This window comes from Bombina bombina, chromosome 2 (assembly GCF_027579735.1).
Source record: "Bombina bombina isolate aBomBom1 chromosome 2, aBomBom1.pri, whole genome shotgun sequence".
NCBI lineage: Eukaryota > Metazoa > Chordata > Amphibia > Anura > Bombinatoridae > Bombina > Bombina bombina.
The window spans coordinates 476,032,554-476,057,068 of NC_069500.1; the positions used below are offsets into that span (position 1 = coordinate 476,032,554).

Below are 24,515 nucleotides of genomic sequence, written 5' to 3' on the forward strand. Positions count from 1 at the left end.
GAGCACCACAGCAAAGCTGTTATGCATCACTTCCCTTCCCACAAACCCCAGTCATTCTCTTTGCCTGCAGTGCAAGGAGGAGGTGAAGTTTTCGGTGTCTGATGAGAACCTTCTCCAATCAAGTTGTTTTCTTTCATGTAATTAGCAAGAGTCCATGAGCTAGTGACGTATGGGATATACATTCCTACCAGGAGGGGCAAAGTTTCCGAAACCTCAAAATGCCTACAAATACACCCCTCACCACACCCACAATTCAGTTTTACAAACTTTGCCTCCCGTGGAGGTGGTGAAGTAAGTTTGTGCTAGTTTCTTCGTTGATATGCGCTTCGCAGCAGGCTGGAGCCCGGTTTTCCTCTCAGAGTGCAGTGAATGTCAGAGGGATATGAAGAGAGTATTGCCTATTTGAATACAATGGTCTTCCTCTAGGGGATCTATTTCATAGGTTCTCTGTTATCGGTCGTAGAGATTTCTTCTCCTACCTCCCTTTTCAGATCGACGATATACTCTTATATACCATTACCTCTACTGATTCTCGTTTCAGTACTGGTTTGGCTATCTACTATATGTAGATGAGTGTCTTGGGGTAAGTAAGTCTTATTTTATTATGACACTCTAAAGCTATGGTTGGGCACTTTATTTATAAAGTTCTAAATATGTGTTTAAACTTATATTTGCCATGATTCAGGGTAATCAGTATTCCTTATTTCAGACAGTCAGTTTCATTATTTGGGATAATGCATATGAATGATTATTTTTTTCTTACCTTGAAAAATTTTTCAATTGACTTTTTTCCCTGTGGGCTGTTAGGCTCGCGGGGGCTGAAAATGCTTCAATTTATTGCGTCATTTTGGCGCAAATTTTTTTGTCATTTCCGGCGCCCTAATTGACGCCGGAAGTTTGTTCGTGGTTGCGTCATTTTTTGACGTATGTGTGTTCAGACGTTTTTTTGCGCCCAAAAATGTGGGCGTGGTTTTTTTTCGGTGTCACAGGATGTGGCGTCATACTTGGCGCCAAAAAATATAGGCGGCGTTCTTAGCGCCAATAATGTGGGCGTCATTCTTGGCGCCAAAAAATGTGGGCGTCATTCTTGTCTCCACCTTTTTTTCACATTATTTCAGTCTCATTTTTCATTGCTTCTGGTTGCTAGAGGCTTGTTCATTTGGCATTTTTTCCCATTCCTGAAACTGTCATTTAAGGAATTTGATAATTTTGCTTTATATGTTGTTTTTTCTATTACATATTGCAAGATGTCTCAACTTGACCCTGGATCAGAATCTACTTCTGGAAAGACGCTGCCTGATGCTGGTTCTACCAAAGTTAAGTGCATTTGTTGTAAACTTTTGGTAACTGTTCTTCCGGCTGTAGTTTGTGATAACTGTCATGATAAACTTTCTAATGCAGATTGTATTTCCATTAGTAATAATCCATTACCTGTTGTTGTTCCTTCAACATCTAATGCTCAGGATGTCCCTGTTAATGTAAAAGAATTTGTTTCTAAATCTATTAGGAAGGCTTTGTCTTTTATTCCTCCTTCCAGTAAACGTAAAAGGTCTTTTAAAACTTCTCATATTTCAGATGAATTTTTAAGTGACCGCCATCATTCTGACTTATCTGTTTCTGATGAGGATTTATCTGGTTCAGAAGATTCTGCTTCAGATATTGACACTGATAAATCTTCATATTTATTTAAGATGGAGTTTATTCGTTCTTTACTTAAAGAAGTGTTGATTGCATTAGATATGGAGGAATCTAGTCCTCTTGATACTAAATCTACTAAGCGTTTAAATTTGGTTTTCAGACCTCATATAGTTATTCCAGAAGTTTTTCCAGTTCTTGATGCTATTTCAGAAGTAATTTCTAGGGAATGGAATAATCTGGGTACTTCATTTACTCCTTCTCAAAGGTTTAAGAAATTGTACCCTGTGCCATCTGATAGATTAGAGTTTTGAGATAAAATCCCTAAAGTTGATGGGGCTATCTCTACTCTTGCTAAACGTACTACTATTCCTACGGCGGATAGTACTTCCTTTAAGGATCCTTTAGATAGTAAGCTTGAATCCTTTTTAAGGAGAGCTTATTTATGTTCAGGTAATCTTCTTAGACCTGCTATTTCTTTGGCTGATGTTGTCAGACCATAATACTCATAGCATTGTTAAACTTCTTCAACATGCTAATAACTTTATTTGGAATGCCATTTTTTATATCATTAGAATTGATGTCAGGTATATGTCTTTAGCTATTTTAGCTAGAAGAGCTTTATGGCTTAAATCTTGGAATGCAGATATGACTTCTAAGTCAACTTTGCTTTCTCTTTCTTTCCAAGGTAAGAAATTATTTGGTTCACAGTTGAATTCTATTATTTCAACTGTTACTGGGGGGAAAGGAACTTTTTTGCCTCAGGACAAAAAATCTAAAGGTAAATACAGGGCTGCTAATAGTTTTCGTTCTTTTCGTCAGAATAAGGAACAGAAGCCTGACCCTTCCCCTAAAGGAACGGTTTCCGTTTGGAAACCTTCTCCAGTCTGGAATAAATCCAAGCCTTTTAGAAAGTCAAAACCAGCTCCCAAATCCGCATGAAGGTGCGGCCCTCATTCCAGCACAGCTGGTAAGGGAGCAGGTTACGATTTTTCAAAGATATTTGGATCAATTCGATTCACAGTCTTTGGATTCAGAACATTGTTTCACAAGGGTACAGAATAGGTTTCAAAGTAAGGCCGCCTGCGAGAAGATTTTTTCTCTCGCTCATTCCAGTAAACCCAGTGAAGGCTCAGGCGTTTCTGAAATGTGTTTCAGATCTAGAGTTGGCTGGGGTAATTGTACCTGTTCCAGTTCTGGAACGAGGTCTGGGGTTTTATTCAAATCTATTCATTGTACCAAAGAAGGAGAATTCCTTCAGACCAGTTCTGGATCTAAAAATATTGAATCGTTATGTAAGGATACCAACATTCAAAATGGTGACTATAAGGACTATTCTGCCTTTTGTTCAGCAAGGGCATTATATGTCCACAATAGATTTACAGGATGCATACCTTCATATTCCAATTCATCCAGATCACTATCAGTTTCTGAGATTCTTTTTTCTAGACAAGCATTACCAGTTTGTTGCCCTTCCGTTTGGCCTAGCAACAGCTCCAAGGATCTTTTCAAAAGTTCTCGGTGCCCTTCTCTCTGTAATCGGAGAACAGGGTATTGCGGTATTTCCTTATTTGGACGATATCTTGGTACTTGCTCAGTCTTTACATTCTGCAGAATCTCATACGAATCAACTTGTGTCGTTTCTTCAAAGACATGGTTGGAGGATCAATTCACCAAAGAGTTCTTTGATTCCTCAGACAAAGGTAACCTTTTTGGGCTTTCAAATAGATTCAGTGTCCATGACTTTGTCTCTAACAGAAAAGAGATGTCTTAAGTCTGTTTCAGCTTGTCGAAACCTTCAGTCTCAATCGTTCCCTTCGGTAGCTTTGTGCATGGAAATTCTAGGTCTCATGACTGCTGCATCGAACGCGATCCCCTTTGCTCGTTTTCACATGGGACCTCTTCAGCTTTGTATGCTGAACCAGTGGCGCAGGGATTATACAAAGATATCACAAATAATATCTTTAAATCCCAGTGTTCGATCTTCTCTGACTTGGTGGTTACATCATCGTTTAGTTCAAGGGGCCTCTTTTGTTCGTCCAACCTGGACTGTGATCTCAACAGATGCGAGTCTTTCAGGTTGGGGAGCTGTATGGGAATCTCAGGAGGCGAGATTACCCATCAACATTTTGGAACTCCGTGAGATTTTCAGAGCTCTTCAGTTCTGGCCTCTTCTGAAGAATCGTTTATTTGTTTTCAGACAGACAATGTCACAACCGTGGCATATGTCAATCATCAAGGTGGGACTCAGTCTTCTAGCTATGAAAGAAGTATCTTGGATACTTGTATGGGCGGAATCCAGCTCCTGTCTAATCTCTGCGGTTCACATCCCAGGTGTAGAGAATTGGGAAGCGGATTATCTCAGTCGCCAGACGTTACATCCGGGCGAATGGTCTCTTCACCCAGAGGTATTTCTTCAGATTGTTCAAATCTGGGGACTTCCAGAAATAGATCTGATGGCCTCTCATCTAAACAAGAAACTTCCCAGGTATCTGTCCAGATGCAGGGATCCTCAGGCGGAAGCAGTGGACGCGTTGTCACGTCCTTGGAATTATCATCCTGCCTATATCTTTCCGCCTCTAGTTCTTCTTCCAAAGGTGATTTCCAAGATTCTAATGGAACGTTCGTTTGTACTGCTGGTGGCTCCAGCATGGCCTCACAGGTTTTGTTATGCGGATCTCATTCGGATGGCCAGTTGCCAACCTTGGACACTTCCGTTAAGACCAGACCTTCTATCTCAAGGCCCTTTTTTCCATCAGTATCTCAAATCATTAAATTTGAAGGTATGGAAATTGAACGCTTGATTCTTAGTCATAGAGGTTTTTCTGACTCCGTAATTAATACTATGTTACAGGCTCGTAAATCTGTGTCTAGGAAGATTAATTATCGAGTCTGGAAGACTTACATTTCTTGGTGTTCTTCTCATAAATTCTCCTGGCATTCTTTTAGAATTCCTAGAATTTTACAGTTTCTTCAGGATGGTTTGGATAAAGGTTTGTCTGCAAGTTCCTTGAAAGGACAAATCTTTGCTCTTTCTGTTCTTTTTCACAGAAAGATTGCTAATCTTCCTGATATTCATTGTTTTGTACAGGCTTTGGTTCGTATCAAACCTGTCATTAAGTCAATCTCTCCTCCTTGGAGTCTTAATTTGGTTCTGAGGGCTTTACAAGCTCCTCCTTTTGAACCTATGCATTCTCTGGATATTAAATTACTTTCTTGGAAAGTTTTGTTCCTTTTGGCCATCTCTTCTGCTAGAAGAGTTTCGGAGTTATCTGCTCTTTCTTGTGAATCTCCTTTTCTGATTTTTCATCAGGATAAGGCGGTTTTGCGGACTTCATTTCAATTTTTACCTAAGGTTGTGAATTCTAACAACATTAGTAGAGAAATTGTCCCTTCATTGTGTCCAAATCCTAAGAATTCTCTGGAGAAATCTTTACATTCTTTGGATGTAGTAAGAGCTTTAAAATATGTTGAAGCTACTAAAGATTTTAGAAAGACTTCTAGTCTCCGTTATCTTTTCTGGTTCCAGGAAAGGTCAGAAAGCTTCTGCCATTTCTTTGGCGTCTTGGTTAAGGTCTTTGATTCATCATGCTTATGTAGAGTCGGGTAAGTCCCCGCCTCAAAGGATTACAGCTCATTCTACTAGGTCAGTTTCTACTTCCTGGGCTTTTAGGAATGAAGCTTCTGTTGATCAGATTATGCAAAGCAGCAACTTGGTCTTCTTTGCATACTTTTACTAAATTCTACCTTTTTGATGTTTTTTCATCTTCAGAAGCAGTTTTTGGTAGAAAAGTACTTCAGGCAACTGTTTCAGTTTGATTCTTCTGCTTATTATTTCAATTTTTTTTATTTGGGTTGTGGATTATTTTTCCAGCGGAATTGGCTGTCTTTATTTTATCCCTCCCTCTCTAGTGACTCTTGCATGGAAGTTCCACATCTTGGGTATTTATTATCCCATACGTCACTAGCTCATGGACTCTTGCTAATTACATGAAAGAAAACATAATTTATGTAAGAACTTACCTGATAAATTCATTTCTTTCATATTAGCAAGAGTCCATGAGGCCCACCCTTTTTTGTGTTGGTTATGATTTTTTTGTATAAAGCACAATTATTCCAATTCCTTATATTTGATGCTTTCGCTCCTTTCTTATCACCCCACTTCTTGGCTATTCGTTAAACTGAATTGTGGGTGTGGTGAGGGGTGAATTTATAGGCATTTTGAGGTTTGGGAAACTTTGCCCCTCCTGGTAGGAATGTATATCCCATACATCACTAGCTCATGGACTCTTGCTAATATGAAAGAAATGAATTTATCAGGTAAGTTCTTACATAAATTGTTTTTTTTTTTTTGTTTTTTTTTAAGCACAGTAGGTTTGCTCTGATTTTTTTCTGGGGTCTAGCCGTTACCCACATCAGTCTCTTCAGTAGGGCAGTGGTGGCTTTTAAGAAATTGGGAACTTGTGGGGTACAATCCTCACTGCGCTTTCTCAAGTAGTTTGCTGCCCTAATCAGAAAGCCTGAGTATGCTTACTCGGTTCTTTCTTTATCCACAGGTCCATGTGAGGGATGGTGCCCTCTCAAACCAGGTGAGCTGTCCTTCTGCCAGATTGCATTCAGGTAAGTGCCTAAAATATTTTTCTTTTTATATTAAAGAGAAAACCTGGCACTTCAACATTTTTTACGGTATGGGGCGTTTATAAGTGTATTACTTTGCTACCCAAATATCCTCTGCGGTATTTAAACACTTTCTGCTTTTCCCATGCTGCAGGGAAGGCGCAAAAGGAAATTTAAAGAATCAGTGAGTAAGGTTTCTGATCCAGTTGTGGCTACTCGGGGTGCTTCCTCTCAGAAGTCGGAGGAGGAAGTCACTTTGGTAGCGTTTGAGGGTGAGATCTCTGACAGTATAATTCCTCCTTCTGATGCTGAAGTTGTATCCTTCAGATTTAAGCTGGAACACCTCCGTCTATTAAGGAGGTTTTGGCTACCTTTTAATGACTCCGATGTGGCTGTCGTAGTCAACCCTAAGTCTAGTAAGCTGAACAAGTACTTTGATGCTCCCTCCATGGTGGAGGTATTCCCTGTACCAGGCCGTGCTACAGAAATTATTGCACAGGAGTGGGAGAGACCTGGAATTCCCTTTACTCCATCTCCAATTTTCAAGAAAATGTTTCCAATAGCAGACTCCATTAAGGAGTCGTGGCAGACGGTCCCTAAGTTGGAAGGGGCGATCTCCACTTTGGCAAGAGGACCACTATTCCCATAGCTGTTCTTTTAAGGTTCTAATGGATAAGAAGTTGGAGGCATTGCTTAAGAAAATGTATGTTCACCAGGGTCTCCAATGGCAGCCTGCGGTGTGTTGCCACTGTCGCCAGCGCAGGCAGCCTACTGGTTTGGTGCCTTGTCCGATTCTATTCAGACAGATACTCCTCTTGAGGAGATCCAGGACAAGAGTAAGGCTCTTAAGTTAGCCAATTCCTTTATTACGGATGCTTCCTTACAAGTCATTAAGTTGGGAGCAAAAATGTCTGGTTTTGCGGTTCTAGCTCGCAGAGCCTTATGGTTGACGTCCTGGTCTGTGGATGTTTCATCTAAGTCTAAGCTCTTGGCAATCCCCTACAAGGGTAAGACCTTGTTTGGGCCTGGCTTGGCTGAAATAATTTCAGATATCACAGGAGGAAAGGGATCTTTTCTTCCTCAGGATAAAAAGAATAAGCAGAAAGGACGTTAGAGTAATCTTCGCTCCTTTCGCAACTTTAGAGGTAATCCCTCCCCTCCCTCCTCCAAGCAAGAACAATCCAAGTCTTCCTGGAAGCCTAGTCAGTCTTGGAACAAGAGGAAGCAGTCTAAGAAAGCCGCAGCTGGCCCCCAATCCGGGAGCGGATCCAATTGGAGGCAGACTTTCTTAATTTGCCCAAGCCTGGATAAGAGATGTCCCGGATCCCTGGGCAGTGGACATCGTATCCCAGTGGTACAAACTAGAGTTCAAGACTTTTCCTCCTCCTCTCAAAATTATCTGTAGACCAGATAAAATGAGACGTTCTAATTGTGTCCAGGATCTTTCCGCCCTGGGAGTAATGGTTCCAGTTCCAACACAGGAATAGGGTCTGGGATTCCACTCCAATCTGTTTGTGGTTCCCAAAAAAGAGGGGACCTTCAGACCAGTTTTAGACCTGACATGTTTAAACAAGTTCCTCAGAGTACCGTCCTTCAAGATGGAAACTATATGTTCCATTCTTCCCTTGGTCCAAGAGGGTCAGTTCGACGACCATAGACCTGAAAGATGCGTACCTTCATGTTCCCATTCACAAGGATCATCACAAGTTTGAGATTCGCTTTTCTAAACAAGCACTTTCACTTTGTGGTTTTTCCATTTGTCCTTGCCACAGCTCCCAGAATTTTCTCAAAGGTTCTGGGGGCTCTGTTGGCAGTGATTCAGTCTCGGGGCATTGCAGTGGCACCCTATCAGGACGGCATCCTGGTTAAGGCGCCATCTTTTCAACAAGCAAACTCTCATACGGAGATCTTGTTTTTTTTTTCTTCACTCCCACAGATGGAAAGTGAATCTGGGAAAAAGTTCTTTGGTTTCAACTACAAGGGTAGTGTTCTTAGGGACAATTGGTCATTGTTCAGTTAATTTGTATATATAGTATAGTCATCTTGATATTCTGTATCATTAATATAATAGTTAGAATTTAATTGTGATATTCGGTTGCTAGATCCAATTATAAGTATGCAGCCTTATTTTATAAGTGACAACTCGAACATACATATACACAGCATGCTATCCATTATGTTATGAGATGAAGTTTGCAAATAGGTTTTTTTTAATATCAGTATTTTAGTGACTGCAAGGTAATTTTTGTATTATATTTATAGGTTGCGAGTATAAGATATTGAATTGTAACAGAGTATACAATGTTGCTATTATCTGATAGGTTCAAATATCAACCAATCAGGAGTAAAGAATAGGTATAAAATGACACTGAAGAGAATGCCCCGGTAAGAGCTTGAAAAAGATTATTTTGAAACGCGTTGCTCACTTGACTCCTTAACGGAGCACACCTGTTCAGTGTAACTTGCATAGTGATCTTGCTGTTTGGTGCTCCTGAATTCGGGCTACGGCACCTCTGACGTTTCTGGCTTGTTGTATACATCCAGACTGATCAGCGTGTATTCAGTTTGCGGCCATTGAGACACTTGTCAAAAGTTACGGTAATATATATTGCATTCTCATATGGTCTGGTTTGGTGGATTCTATCCATTTCGGACAATTACTGCACAGCTGACTGACTGATACAGAGGTTTATCATTGTTTCCATTAACGCCTTGTGATACTGCCCTAAGTGGATTTCTCCTTTCCCATAGGAGGATATTACATCAAACACAAAGGTTTTCGCCATCTAGGAAACTTCAAAGAACACCCTTTCATGATCAGTACTTTTGTGTTGGAAACCACACTGACTTTGAACTCTATATAGACTTTTACTGCGTCCTGTTGATTTACTCCACAGGCTCTTATTTTGTTAATTATTTATTGAATTGTATTAATTGTTTTGTCTTTGAAGTGTTTTATTTTTCTTAAGGTCGACCTTATTAATTGTGGCACTGTATTAAATTATATTTTAGAACTTAATCATATTTTGATATGTTTGTTTTTACCTTTTTAGCCATATATGTATTTAAGCATTTCATGAATTTTAGCATATCATGCTTTTAGTGTTAAGCTAGACTTGATAAATTTGGACTGTTTGGCATCTGTGGTTAAGTTTCTGAGTTTGCCCGCATTTCTTTTATCAATTCTCTTTTTTTTATATCTCATATTAGATACAACATATTATTTCACAGCTACAACTATCCAATACAGTTACACTTTAGCTTTTGGTAGCGCTCCTTGGTCTTCTATTTTTTTTTTTCCAATAGTGTTCTTAGGGACCATAATAGATTCCCTATCGATGAAGATTTTTCTGACAGAGTTCAGAAAAGCCAAGATTTTCTAATCTTGCCTTGTCCTTCAGTTCTCTACTCGGCCATCAGTGACTCAGTGCATGGAGGTAATTGGTCTGATGGTGGCTTCCATTGACCTCATCCCATTTGCTCGGTTCCATCTCAGGGCTCTGCAGTTATGCATGCTAAGCCAATTGAATGGGAACTATGCGGATCTGTCTCCTCGAATAGATCTGGATCAGGTGACAAGACTCTTCTCTGGTGGTTGTCTCAGGAACACCTCTCCCAGGGAACATGCTTGTGACCACGGATGCCTGCCTACTGGGCTGGGGAGCAGTCTGGGGTTTGTTGAAGGCTCATGGTCTATGGACTCGGGAGGTGTTGGTTCTCCCCATAAACATCCTAGAGCTGAGAGCAATCTTCAATGCTCTACTGGCCTGGCCTCAGTTGGCTTTATCCCGGTTTATCAGGTTCCAGTCGGACAACATAACATTGGTGGCTTACATCAACCACCAGGGAGGAATTCAGAGTTCCTTGGCCATGTCAGAGGTGACCAAAATTATTCAGTGGGCGGAGACCCACAACTGCTGTTTGCGATCCACATTCCAGGAGTGGACAATTGGGAAAATTTTCTGAGCAGGCAGACTTTTCATCCCGGGGAGTGTGAACTCCATCCGGAGGTGGTTTCCAGCTTCACTCTCAAATGGGGGCGGCCGGAGCTGGATCTTATGGCATCTTGGCAGAATGCCAAGCTCCCGAGGTACGGTTCGAGGTCAAGGGATCCACAGGCCGTCCTGATAGATGCTCTGGCGGTTCCTTGGAATTTCAGTCTAGCATACCTGTTTCCTCTGTTCGCTCTCCTTTCATGAGTCTTTGCTCGAATCAAGCAGGAGAGGGCGTCTGTGATTCTTATAGCACTGGCATGGCCTTGCGGGATCTGGTATGCAGACCTAGTGGAAATGTCATCTCTTCCACCTTGGAGACTACCTCTGAGGGAAGGACCTTCTACTTCAGGGTCCCTTCCTTCATCCAAATCTCGTTTCTCTGAAGCGCTGACTGCTTGGAAATTGAACGCTTAATCTTATCTAAGCGTGGGTTTTCCGAGTTGTTCATTGAGAAATTGATCCAGGCTCGCAAGCCTGTGACTAGAAGGATTTGCCATAAGGTATGGTGTAAATATCTGTATTGGTGTCAATCCAGAGGCTATTCTTGGAGTAGAGTCAGGATTCCTAGGTTTTCAGCTTTTCTCCAGGAGGGTCTGGAGAAGGGTTTGTCTGCTAGTACTCTGAAGGGTCAGATCTCTGCGTTGTCTATTTTGTTGCACAGGCATTTGGCGGATATGCCAGATGTGCAGTCCTTTTGTCAGGCCTTGGTCAGAATTAGGCCTGTGTTTAAACCTGTTACTCCTCCATGGAGTCTTAACCTTGTTCTTAAAGTTTTACATCAGGCTCTGTTTGAGCTTATACATTCTTTAGATATTTAGAGGTTATCTTGGAAGGTTTTATTTTTTGTTGCCATTTCTTCTCTCAGCACTGCAATTTGATTCTCCTTATCTTTCATTCTGATAAGGTGGTTCTTTGTACTAAGTTAGGTTTCCTTCCTAAGGTTGTTTCGGACAGGAATATTAATCAGGAAATAGTTGTTCCTTTGTGTTCTAATCCTTCTTGTCATAAGGAGCGTTTGTTGCACAATTTAGATGTTGTGTGTGGGCTGAAATTCTACTTACAGGCGACTAGGGACTTTCGTCAGTCTTCGGCTTTGTTTCTCTGGGAAACACAAGGGCCAGAAAGCTACGGCTACTTCTTTCTTTTTGGTAGAAGAGTATTATTCGTTTGGCCTATGAGACTGCTGGACAGCAACCTCCTGAGAGAATCACAGCTCATTCCACGAGGTCTGGTTCTTCCTCCTGTGCTTTCAAAAATGATGCTTCTGTGGAACAGATTTGCAAGTCTGCAATTTGGTCCTCTTTGCATACTTTTTCAAAATCTTTAAAATTTGATACTTTTGCTTCGGCTGAGGCTTCTTTTGGGAGAAAGGTTCTGCAAGCGGTGGTGCCTTCTGTTTAGGTTACCTGTCTTGTCCCTCCCTTATCTGTGTCCGCTGGCTTGGGTATTGATTGCCAACAGTAATTGATGATAATCTGTGGACTCACTGTGTCATTAGAAAGAAAACAAAATTTGTTTTCCTGATTTATTTATTTACACAGCGAGTCTACGGCCCTCCCTGTTTTTCAGACAGTTTTTGTTATATAAACCTCAGGCACCTCTGCACCTTGTTATTTCCTTTCTCTCCTTTACCATGGTAGAATGACTGGTGTTTGTGGGAAGGGAAGTGATACTTAAAAGCTTTGCTGTGGTGCTCTTTGCCTCCTCCTGCTGGCCAGGAGTGATATTCCCAACCGTAATAGATGATGATCCGTGGACTCACCGTGTCAAGAAATACATTTATCAGGTAAACATAAATTTAGTTTTTAGACGATAAATGACCACGTTTTCCTGCCATAGGACTGTGTATAAATCTGTATCCTTTATAAAAAACATCCTTTACTTTTGTCTCCAGTCTGATTTATTCCAAGATGATTTGTACCCTGACACTGCTGGCCCCGATGCTCCTATTGAAGCGGAGGATTGGTTTGATGGAAAGAATGCAGACCCCGTCCTAATATCTCTAAAAGATGGTTATGTGCCAAGCAAGAATCGAGACCTTAATGTAGTCAAGAAGAACATTCTAGGAAGCAAAGCAACAACACAGAAGAAGACTGAGACTGCCAGCACTAACAAGGTTGGATCAGGAGAAGCATCTCATCCTGTAAGTACATATATACTGAACTCATCCAGCTTAAAGGTAAATTTAAGCTTAGTCCCTTTAAAATGTTTAACTCCCTCGAAAGGGTTAATTATGCAGTCAGAATTGCACGTCTGAAACAGACCTATTCTTCTCCAGAGACTAGAGCATTACTCCTCTTGATTGACTTATCAGCTGTATCCTCATCTGGACTGCTACTGAAAAACAACTAAAACACCTGCAACATGGTCATACACATAGTAATGGGTTAAAAATATAATTCTCTAACAAAATAGAGCATGTTATTTTTAGACTTGAATGTCACTCTATTCCAAGGTACTTTATAAAATATTCAAAAGAATATCTAGGAAATTGCAGTGGGCAATGAGAAGGCAGATTTGCTTTTTGTCACATGAAAGGAAAAATAAACTGAGTTGGTTAAAAACAGATGTCTGAAAGATGAACATTACTGCATTGTAGAGCGGTTTGTAAAGTTATTTAGTACTTTCTCATTACTAAATAGGGCTCATGATCATGTGAGAGTTCAGCAATAAGCACACACTTCTTTCTCACATGTGCTCACAATGCTGCCAATGATGCGTTATAACCACATTCAGTCCAATGCATTTAAAATACAATTTTATTTTCCCTTTAAGCAGATCAGGTTAAGAAATGTCTCTACTTTTTTTCCTATTTCAGCATCTATAGTTTATTGTGACATTTTTCCCTCTTCCTTTCTTACCTCCTTTTTATCTTAATGCAGCCAAACGATGGTAAAATGGAAGAAGTAATGAAGGAGCTAAAATATATGAAAGAAACCATCAAGGCACAAGGAGAACGGATCTCCAAATTAGAGGACCTAATTGCTGGACTCTCCAACAATGACGAATGTGAAGATTGAGCAGACCAAGCCATTGGCTCAACTGGTGATGTTTACTGCCAGTTCACATTCCAACCATCACCTTTCTTTGAGGCCCAAGCTATGATCAGCATTCCAACATGGACTCCAACCACGACTCCCAGTTTAACACAGAGACTTTCCAACTAGGCGCCTCCCGCTTTAGATATAATTGTGACACTCTAGGGGGTTCATTAGTTGCCAGTTACACAACTCCTGGAGTGTCACAATCCACTACTCTCTTGATATCCTGCACCTGAAGTGATCCTCCTATTCCAAAAAGGAAAGCATTTAAAGGAAGTCACTGGTTAAAATAAACTTTGTTCATTATAAGCCAAGATTTTTACCCTTGTCTTTAAAGTGTTACATGACAATATTTGCCTGGCTTTGAAATCAGTACAAACTTTGTTTTTTAATTTCTGGTTCAGATTTTTTTTTTATTTTTTTTTTGGTTAGGGGTTGTAAATGATGGACCAATGCCACAATCTTTATTTTTTTGCCAAAAGACCTGTACCACGTTCCTTGAGGTTGTAATATTGGGACCATGCATCTTATAATAATTTTTATTTTTAATGTAAAGCAACAAGCACTGTGTTACACTGTCTGGAATTGCAAGAAAATTACCCATAAAAGCTTCATAAGTTTTATATAAATCTTTTTGCTATTATTGTGCAACGGGGTTTCTTTTAAATCTAATGAGTCTGATTTGAGAGGTTTCATTTGCTATAGCGTGTATAACAGAATGGCGAGTGGAATGCTATCATATGTGGAATTTGTCTTTTGCAGTGTGTCTGTACTGTAAGATAACCTAGTTTGCTCTAATCTAAAAGGAAGCCATAGTATTCTCTCCAATTCCCTCTGTTCCATGTAAAGGAAGTGTTTGACAAAAGTGTTGTGAATGGTTATTTTAATAGTTGAAGGGAAAAAAATGCAAGCTTTCAGTGCAGCAGCAATCAAGTCTCCATGTCTGGGAATCTTGAGGTTTGTTTTATTTTTTCTTCCGGCATTAACGGTATCAGTTCTACATTATTATTTTTTTATTTCAATATGTTTTGCCATAGCTCCACATGCAAATATAGATATTCAGTCTTGTAGTCCCTTTAACATACCATTACCCTTATTCAAAGGGAGATTGAGGCCAGGCAAGCATTCTGGGGAAGAAATGCACATATTTAACCCACTTGTGTTTCCTTTTGACAGCAACAGCACAGCAGATCATCTCTTAATTTCACAACTTTTCTCAATTTCTGTGTCAAGTAAAACACATACTTACAAACGTCAAGAAAAGTTATTTATGTTCTTTGTCACTTACTGCTATTATACTACACTGGAAGTGTTATTAAATGTTTTCACCTAATTCATTTAAAGGGACACATTTTTTTTTTTCCCTTTCTTGCGTCTTGAAATTACATTTTAAAATGTAAAAAAAAACCAAAAAAACGGATGTTCCTATACTAAGATTTTTTTTGTATTTTGTTTTTATGCTTGTGAGGTGGGTCTGTATTTTTTAATTAAGCAGCGGGATTTCTGCTTATCAGCCAGTGAGCAATCAGACGTTAACGACCAGCTTCACTTTCTTTTAGCTTCAAAACAAAAATAAATGGCTTATTTAAAAAAAATATTTTACTATGGAAAAATATTTTAACTTGTGTTTGTCTTTTTAAGCAAAGCCGCCTACCTCTGACTGCAGGAGGTAAATGTGTCCGTACATGAGTTTTATACATATTTACCTAATATATATGGTCTGTACTAAAGTAATCTGAGGGGCCAACTGCTTTGTTTCCAGGGTCTTGCTAAATATAAAAACACTTATTTATGATGAATTATTTGTGTTTGTGGTACACTTTTCACTGATATAGCAGCTGTGATCTGATTAGCATATTCGTGAACTTACCAACACATAACTAATTTTAAGACTCAAATCAACTTCTATTTTTAAATGTACTTTATTTCTCTTGTAAGGTGTATCCAGTCCATGGGTTCATCCATTACTTGTGGGATATTCTCCTTCCCAACAGGAAGTTGCAAGAGGACACCCACAGCAGAGCTGTCTATATAGCTCTTCCCCTAACTGCCACTCCCAGTCATTCTCTTGCAACTTTGACAAGAAAGGAAGTATCAAGAGATATGTGGTGACTTAGTGTAGTTTTACCTTCAATTAAGAGTTTGTTATTTTTAAACGGTACCGGCATTGTACTGTTTTTCTCTCAGGCAGAAATTAGAAGAATTCTGCCTGGAGATTTGATGATCTTAGTGGTTTGTAACTAAGGTCCATTGCTGTTCTCACACATAACTGATGAATATGGGAAAACTTCAGTTGGGGGGAACGGCCTGCAGATTACCTGCTTTGACGTATGTTCAGTTTTTTATTTCTAGAAAATGCTGACAGAGCCTTGTGTATTTGAGGTAAGCCTGATGCAGTGATTTAATAGCGACTGGGATCATGCTTACGTAACAGGGTAATAATCATGTTGATATTCATATTGCTTAGTAACAAAACGTTTACATGATTTCAAATAAAAAGGACGTTTTTTTCTCTGAGGGAGATAAGTCTTTATTTGGGGCCTAGTTTCCACATGGCTAGTCAGATACTCCTAGGAGTATTTTCTTAAGGCCCCTCTGACATCCAGTACATGGTGGGAGGGGCCTGTTTTAGCGCTCTAACTGCGCAGTTTTAATACAGACTGAGACATCCAGCTTCACTAGAAGAGTCCTCTGGCATTTGAGAACCATTTCAAAGGGGTTATTTCTGCACAAAATCGTATTTAAGGGCAGGTAGGAGCCTCAGCAGAACTGTGGCATGGTGCTCAATTGATTTTTAACGTTTTTCAATCCGGTTTTGGGCCTAAGGGGTTAATCATCCATTTGCAAGTGGGTGTAATGCTGCTTTAGTCCCTTATTCACACTGTAAACATTTCAAAGATTTTACTGTAATTTTTTCACTGTTTTGCCGTTTCAGTGCTAGTTTTTTTCTCTTAAAGGCACAGTAACGTTTTTGTTTAATTGCTGTTTCACCTTTATTAAAGTGTTTTCCAAGCTTGCTTGTCTCATTACTAGTCTGTTAAACATGTCTGACATAGTGGAAACTCCTTGTTCAATATGTTTGGAAGCCATTGTGGAACCCCCTCTTAGAATGTGTACCAAATGTACTGATTTCTATAAACTATAAAGACCATATTATGGCGCTTAAAGATTTATCTCCAGGGGATTCTCTGACTGAAAAAAGGGAGATTATGCCATCTAGCTCTCCCCATGTGTCAGAATCTATAACTCCCGCTCAAGTAACGCCAAATACATCTAGCGCGTCTAATTCTTTTACCTTACAGGACATGGCGGCAGTTATGAATGCTACCCTCACAAAGGGTATTCTCCAAACTGCCAGGGCTACAAGGAAAGCGAGACAGCTCTGGGGCTAGAATTAATACAGAGCTTTCTGACGCTTTATTGCCTGTGTCCGATATACCCTCACAATGCTCAGAAGCCGAGGCAGGTGAGCTTCTATCTGTGGGTGACATTTCAGACTCCGGAAAGGGGTTACTTCAGTCTGATTCTGAGATGACAGCGTTTAAATTTAAGCTTGAACACCTCTGCTTATTGCTTAGGGAGGTTTTAGCGACTCTGGATGACTGTGACCCCCTTGTGGTTCCAGAGAAATTGTGTAAAATGGACAAATACTTTGCAGTACCTGTTTACACCAATATTTTTCCAGTCCCTAAGAGGTTTTCGGAAATTATTACTAAGGAATGGGATAGACCAGGTGTGCCGTTCTCTCCCCCTCCTGCTTTTAAAAAGATGTTTCCCATAGATGCCAACATATGGGATTCGTGGCAGACGGTTCCTAAGGTGGAGGGAGCAGTCTCCACCCTAGCTAAGCATACAACTATCCCAGTCGAGGACAGTTGTGCTTTCCTAGATCCTATGGATAAAAAATTTAAGGGTCATACTCAGATTGGACAAAGGTAATCAGTGGCGTCCCCCAGGGATCAGTACTGGGCCCTGTTCTTTTTAATATTTTTATAAATGACTTGGAGCAAGGATTAAATAGCGACATCTCTATTTTTGCAGATGATACTAAGTTAAGTAAGGTCATTAGGTCAGAGCAGGATGAACTCTCTTTGCAAAGGGATTTGCTAAAATTAGAACTATGGGCAAGTGAATGGAAAATGAGATTTAATACGGAAAAATGTAAGGTTCTACATTTTGGAAGTAAAAATAAGCAGGCTATGTATTTTTTAAATGGGACAAGACTTAGCCAAACACAGGAGGAAAGGGATTTGGGAGTAGTAATAGATAACAAGCTAAAGATGAGTGCACAATGCAGGGCAGCGGCTTCAAAGGCTAATAAGATACTAGCATGTATTAAAAGAGGCATTGATTCACGGGAGGAAAGCATAATTCTGTCATTATATAAAGCCCTGGTAAGACCTCACCTTGAGATGGGAGTGCAGTTCTGGGGACCGATTGCTAAAAAAGATATTGCAGAACTAGAAAAAGTTCAGAGAAGGGCCACAAAGCTAATAAGGGGATTGGAGAAATTAACCTATGAGGAGAGGCTAGCCAAACTGGGTCTGTTCTCTTTAGAAAAAAGGCGCTTGAGAGGTGACATGATTACTTTATATAAATATATTCAAGGCCCATATACAGAGATGGCAGAAGCTCTTTTTATTCCAAGAAAATTGGTTCTGACAAGAGGTCATAATTTAAGGTTGGAGGAAAGGAGATTTAATCTCCTGCAACGGAAACGTTTTTTCACTGTAAGAGCAATAAAATTGTGGAACTCATTACCAAAGGAGGTAGTGAATGCCAATACCATAGATACATTTAAAAATAGTCTGGATACATTTCTGTATATAAACAAAATTCATGGATATGATTGCTAGTATTAAATGGGTCACATTTTAATGGGGTTATTTAAGCTTAACTGGAGCTTTTTGTAAGTATTTTAGATTTGTATAGGTTGAACTCGATGGACTTCAGTCTTTTTTCAACCTTATCTACTATGTTACTATGTTACTATGTCTCCTTAAGAGACTTTTTATACATCAAGGTTTTATTCTCCAGCCTCTTGCATGCATTGCCCCAGTTACTGCTGCAGCGTCTTTTTGGTTTGAGTCTCTTGAGGAGGCTCTACAGGTGGAGACCCCGTTAGACGATATTCTAGACAGGATTAAAGCTCTTAAGTTAGCTAACTCCTTTATTTCTGACGCCATTTTTCATTTAGCCAAGCTAACAGCTAAGAATTCAGGTTTTGCCATTTTGGCGCATAGGGCGCTATGGCTTAAGTCCTGGTCAGCAGATGTTACTTCAAAGTCTAAGCTTCTTAACATCCCCTTCAAGGGACAGACCCTATTCGGGCCCGGTCTGAAGGAGATCATTTCTGATATTACTGGAGGAAAAGGTCACACCCTTCCTCAGGATAGGTCCAATAAGTTAAGGAACAAACAGAATAATTTTCGTTCCTTTCGAAACTTCAAGAGTGGCGCAGCTTCAGTTTCCTCTAATGCAAAACAAGAGGGAAATTTCGCCCACTCCAAACCAGTCTGGAGACCTAACCAGGCTTGGAATAAGGGGAAGCAGGCCAAGAAACCTGCGGCTGCCTCTAAGACGGCATGAAGGGGAGTAGCCCCCGATCCGGGACCATATCTAGTGGGGGGCAGACTCTCTCTTCGACCAGGCTTGGGCAAGAGACGTCCAGGATCCCTGGGCATTAGAGATTGTTTCCCAGTGATATCTTCTGGACTTCAAAGCTTCATCTCCAAAGGGGAGATTTCATCTCTCACAATTATCTGTAAACCAGATAAAGAGAGAGGCATTCTTACGTTGTTCAAGACCTGCTGGTTATGGGAGTGATCCACCCAGTTCCAAAGCAGAAACAGGGGCAGGGCTTCTATTCAAATCTGTTTATAGTTCCCAAAAAAGAGGAAACTTTCAGACCAATCTTGGATCTCAAGATCCTAAACAAATTTCTCAGGGTCCCATCCTTCAAGATGGAGACTATCCGAACCATCCTCCCTATGATCCAGAAGGGCTTATCTCCACATTCCAATTCAGAGATCATCATCAGTTCCTCAGGTTCGCCTTCTTAGACAGGCATTACCAGTTTGTGGCTCTTTCCTTCGGGTTAGCCACGGCACCAAGAATCTTTACGAAGGTTCTAGGGTCCCTACTGGCGGTTCTTTGGCCACGGGGCATAGCGGTGGCTCCTTACCTAGACGACATTCTGATACAGGTGTCAACTTTTCAAATCGCCAAGTCCCATACGGACATTGTTCTGGCCTTTGAGGTCTCACGGGTGGAAGGTGAACGAAGAAAAGAGTTCTCTCTCCCCTCTCACAAGAGTTTCCTTCCTAGGAACACTGATAGATTCAGTAGAAATGAACATTTTTCTGACAGAGGTCAGGTTATCAAAGCTTCTAACTTCCTGCCGTGCTCTTCATTCCACTTCTCAGCCGTCAGTGGCTCAGTGTATGGAAGTAATCGGTCTAATGGTAGCTGCAATGGACATAGTTCCGTTTGCCCGCCTACATCTCAGACCACTGCAACTTTGCATGCTCAATCAGTGGAATGGGGATTACACAGATTTGTCCCCTCTGCTAAATCTGGATCAAGAGACCAGGGATTCTCTTCTCTGGTGGTACTCTCAGGTCCATCTGTCCAGGGGAATGAGTTTCCGCAGGCCGGAGTGGACTATAGTCACGGCAGATGCCAGCCTTCTGGGCTGGGGCGCAGTCTAGAACTCCCTGAAGGCTCATGGTTCGTGGACTCAGGAGGAAGCCCTCCTTCTGATAAACATTCTGGAACTGAGATCAATATTCAATGCTCTTCAGGCTTGGCCTCAACTAGCTGCGGTCAGGTTCATCAGATTTCAGTCGGACAATATCACGACTGTAGCCTATATCAACCATCAGGGGGGGACAAGAAGCCCCCTGGCAATGTTGGAGGTTTCAAAGATAATTCTATGGGCAGAGGTTCACTCTTGACATCTCTCAGCTATCCATATCCCAGGAGTAGAGAACTGGGAGGCGAATTTTCTAAGTCGGCAGACTGGGAGCTCCATCCGGAGGTATTTGCCCAGCTGATTCAACTATGGGGCAAACAAGAAGTGGATCTGATGGCGTCTTGTCAGAACGCCAAGCTTCCCTGTTTCGGGTCAAGGGATCCCCAGGCAGCGCTGATAGATGCTCTAGCAGTGCCCTGGTCCTTCAGCCTGGCTTATGTGTTCCACCTTTTCCTCTGCTCCCTCGTCTGATTGCCAAGATCAAGCAGGAGAGAGCTTCGGTGATTTTGATAGCACCTGCGTGGCCACGCAGGACTTGGTATGCACATCTGGTGGACATGTCATCCCTTCCACAATGGACTCTGCCGCTGAGGCAGGACCTTCTACTCCAAGGTCCATTCAAACATCCAACTCTAATTTCTTTCATGTAATTAGCAAGAGTCCATGAGCTAGTGACGTATGGGATATACATTCCTACCAGGAGGGGCAAAGTTTCCCAAACCTTAAAATGCCTATAAATACACCCCTCACCACACCCACAATTCAGTTTTACAAACTTTGCCTCCTATGGAGGTGGTGAAGTAAGTTTGTGCTAGATTCTACGTTGATATGCGCTCCGCAGCAGGTTGGAGCCCGGTTTTCCTCTCAGCGTGCAGTGAATGTCAGAGGGATGTGAGGAGAGTATTGCCTGTTTGAATTCAATGATCTCCTTCTACGGGGTCTATTTCATAGGTTCTCTGTTATCGGTCGTAGAGATTCATCTCTTACCTCCCTTTTCAGATCGACAATATACTCTTATATATACCATTACCTCTGCTGATTTTCGTTTCAGTACTGGTTTGGCTTTCTACAAACATGTAGATGAGTGTCCTGGGGTAAGTAAGTCTTATTTTCTGTGACACTCTAAGCTATGGTTGGGCACTTTTTTAATAAAGTTCTAAATATATGTATTCAAACATTTATTTGCCTTGACTCAGGATGTTCAACATTCCTTATTTTCAGACAGTCAGTTTCATATTTGGGATAATGCACTTGAATCAAATATTTTTCTTACCTTAAAATTTGACTTTTTTCCCTGTGGGCTGTTAGGCTCGCGGGGGCTGAAAATGCTTCATTTTATTGCGTCATTCTTGGCGCAGACTTTTTTGGCGCAAAAAATCTTTTCTGTTTCCGGCGTCATACGTGTCGCCGGAAGTTGCGTCATTTTTGACGTTCTTTTGCGCCCAAAATGTCGGCGTTCCGGACGTGGCGTCATTTTTGGCTCCAAAAGCATTTAGGCGCCAAATAATGTGGGCGTCTTATTTGGCGCTAAAAAAAATATGGGTGTCGCTTTTTGTCCCCACATTATTTAAGTCTCATTTTTTCTTTGCTTCTGGTTGCTAGAAGCTTATTCCTTGGCATTTTTTCCCATTCCTGAAACTGTCATTTAAGGAATTTGATCAATTTTGCTTTATATGTTTTTTTTTCTCTTACATATTGCAAGATGTCTCACGTTGCATCTGAGTCAGATGATACTTCAGGAAAATCGCTGTCTGGTGCTGGAACTACCAAAGCTAAGTGTATCTGCTGTAAACCTTTGGTAGCTATTCCTCCAGCTGTTGTTTGTATTGTCATGACAAACTTGTTAATGCAGATAATATTTCCTTTAGTAATGTACCATTGCCTGTTGCAGTTCCATCAACATCTAATGTTCAGAATGTTCCTGATAACATAAGAGATTTTGTTTCTGAATCCATCAAGAAGGCTATGTCTGTTATTCCTCCTTCTAGTAAACATAAAAAATCTTTTAAAACTTCTCTTTATACAGATGAATTTTTAAATGAACATCATCATTCTGATTCTAATGACTCTTCTGGTTCAGAGGATTCTGTCTCAGAGGTTGATGCTGATAAATCTTCATATTTATTTAAAATGGAATTTATTCGTTCTTTACTTAAAGAAGTACTAATTGCTTTAGAAATTGAGGATTCTGGTCCTCTTGATACTAAATCTAAACGTTTAGATAAGGTCTTTAAATCTCCTGTGGTTATTCCAGAAGTTTTTCCTGTTCCTGGTGCTATTTCTGAAGTAATTTCCAGAGAATGGAATAATTTGGGTAATTCATTTACTCCTTCTAAACGTTTTAAGCAATTATATCCTGTGCCGTCTGACAGATTAGAATTTTGGGACAAAATCCCTAAAGTTGATGGGGCTATTTCTACCCTTGCTAAACGTACTACTATTCCTACGTCAGATGGTACTTCGTTTACGGATCCTTTAGATAGGAAAATTGAATCCTTTCTAAGAAAAGCTTATCTGTGTTCAGGTAATCTTCTTAGACCTGCTATATCATTGGCTGATGTTGCTGCAGCTTCAACTTTTTGGTTGGAAACTTTAGCGCAACAAGTAACCGATCATGATTCTCATAATATTATTATTCTTCTTCAACATGCTAATAATTTTATCTGTGATGCCATTTTTGATATTATCAGAGTTGATGTCAGGTTTATGTCTCTAGCTATTTTAGCTAGAAGAGCTTTATGGCTTAAAACTTGGAATGCTGATATGTCTTCTAAATCGACTCTACTTTCCATTTCTTTCCAGGGTAACAAATTATTTGGTTCTCAGTTGGATTCTATTATCTCAACTGTTACTGGTGGGAAAGGAACTTTTTTACCACAGGATAAAAAATCTAAGGGTAAAAACAGGGCTAATAATAGTTTTCGTTCCTTTCGTTTCAACAAAGAACAAAAACCTGATTCTTCATCCTCAGGAGCAGTTTCAGTTTGGAAACCATCTCCAGTCTGGAATAAATCCAAGCCTTCTAGAAAAGCAAAGCCAGCTTCTAAGTCCACATGAAGGTGCGGCCCTCATTCCAGCTCAGCTGGTAGGGGGCAGGTTACGTTTTTTCAAAGAAATTTGGATCAATTCTGTTCACAATCTTTGGATTCAGAATATTGTTTCTGAAGGGTACAGAATTGGTTTCAAGATGAGACCTCCTGCAAAGAGATTTTTTCTTTCCCGTGTCCCAGTAAATCCAGTGAAAGCTCAAGCATTTCTGAAATGTGTTTCAGATCTAGAGTTGGCTGGAGTAATTATGCCAGTTCCAGTTCTGGAACAGGGGCTGGGGTTTTATTCGAATCTCTTCATTGTACCAAAGAAGGAGAATTCCTTCAGACCAGTTCTGGATCTAAAAATATTGAATCGTTATGTAAGGATACCAACGTTCAAAATGGTAACTAAGGACTATCTTGCCTTTTGTTCAGCAAGGGCATTATATGTCCACAATAGATTTACAGGATGCATATCTGCATATTCCGATTCATCCAGATCATTATCAGTTCCTGAGATTCTCTTTTCTGGACAAGCATTACCAGTTTGTGGCTCTGCCGTTTGGCCTAGCTACAGCTCCAAGAATTTTTACAAAGGTTCTCGGTGCCCTTCTGTCTGTAATCAGAGAACAGGGTATTGTGGTATTACCTTATTTGGACGATATCTTGGTACTTGCTCAGTCTTTACATTTAGCAAAATCTCATACGAATCGACTTGTGGTGTTTCTTCAAGATCATGGTTGGAGGATCAATTCACTAAAAAGTTCATTGATTCCTCAGACAAGGGTAACCTTTCTGGGTTTCCAGATAGATTCAGTGTCCATGACTCTGTCTTTGACAGACAAGAGATGTCTAAAATTGATTTCAGCTTGTCGAAAGAAGTATCTCGAATTCTGGTTTGGGCGGAATCCAGCTCCTGTCTAATCTCTGCGGTTCATATCCCAGGTATAGACAATTGGGAAGCGGATTATCTCAGTCGCCAAACGTTGCATCCGGGCGAATGGTCTCTTCACCCAGAGGTATTTCTTCAGATTGTTCAAATGTGGGCGCTTCCAGAAATAGATCTGATGGCGTCTCATCTTAACAAGAAACTTCCCAGGTATCTGTCCAGATCCCGGGATCCTCAGGCGGAAGCAGTGGATGCATTATCACTTCCTTGGAAGTATCATCCTGCCTATATCTTTCCTCCTCTAGTTCTTCTTCCAAGAGTAATCTCCAAGATTCTGAAGGAATGCTCGTTTGTTCTGCTGGTAGCTCCGGCATGGCCTCACAGGTTTTGGTATGCGGATCTTGTCCGGATGGCCTCTTGCCATCCGTGGACTCTTCCGCTAAGACCAGACCTTCTGTCGCAAGGTCCTTTTTTCCATCAGGATCTCAAATCCTTAAATTTAAAGGTATGGCGATTGAACGCTTGATTCTTGGTCAAAGAGGTTTCTTTGACTCT

General features: G+C 40.6%; 1 protein-coding gene across 1 annotated transcript in view; it reads left to right on the forward strand.

Moving 5' to 3' along the window:
• CORO1C (coronin 1C) overlaps positions 1–13,917 on the forward strand; it is a gene marked incomplete in the record, with an annotated part of 336,830 nt that extends 322,913 nt beyond the window's left edge. The window contains 2 exon segments of the mRNA XM_053702142.1: positions 12,142–12,390; positions 13,130–13,917. Of these exon segments, the coding sequence (XP_053558117.1) occupies positions 12,142–12,390; positions 13,130–13,267 (387 nt within the window).
• Between the last annotated feature and the right edge of the window lie 10,598 nt (positions 13,918–24,515).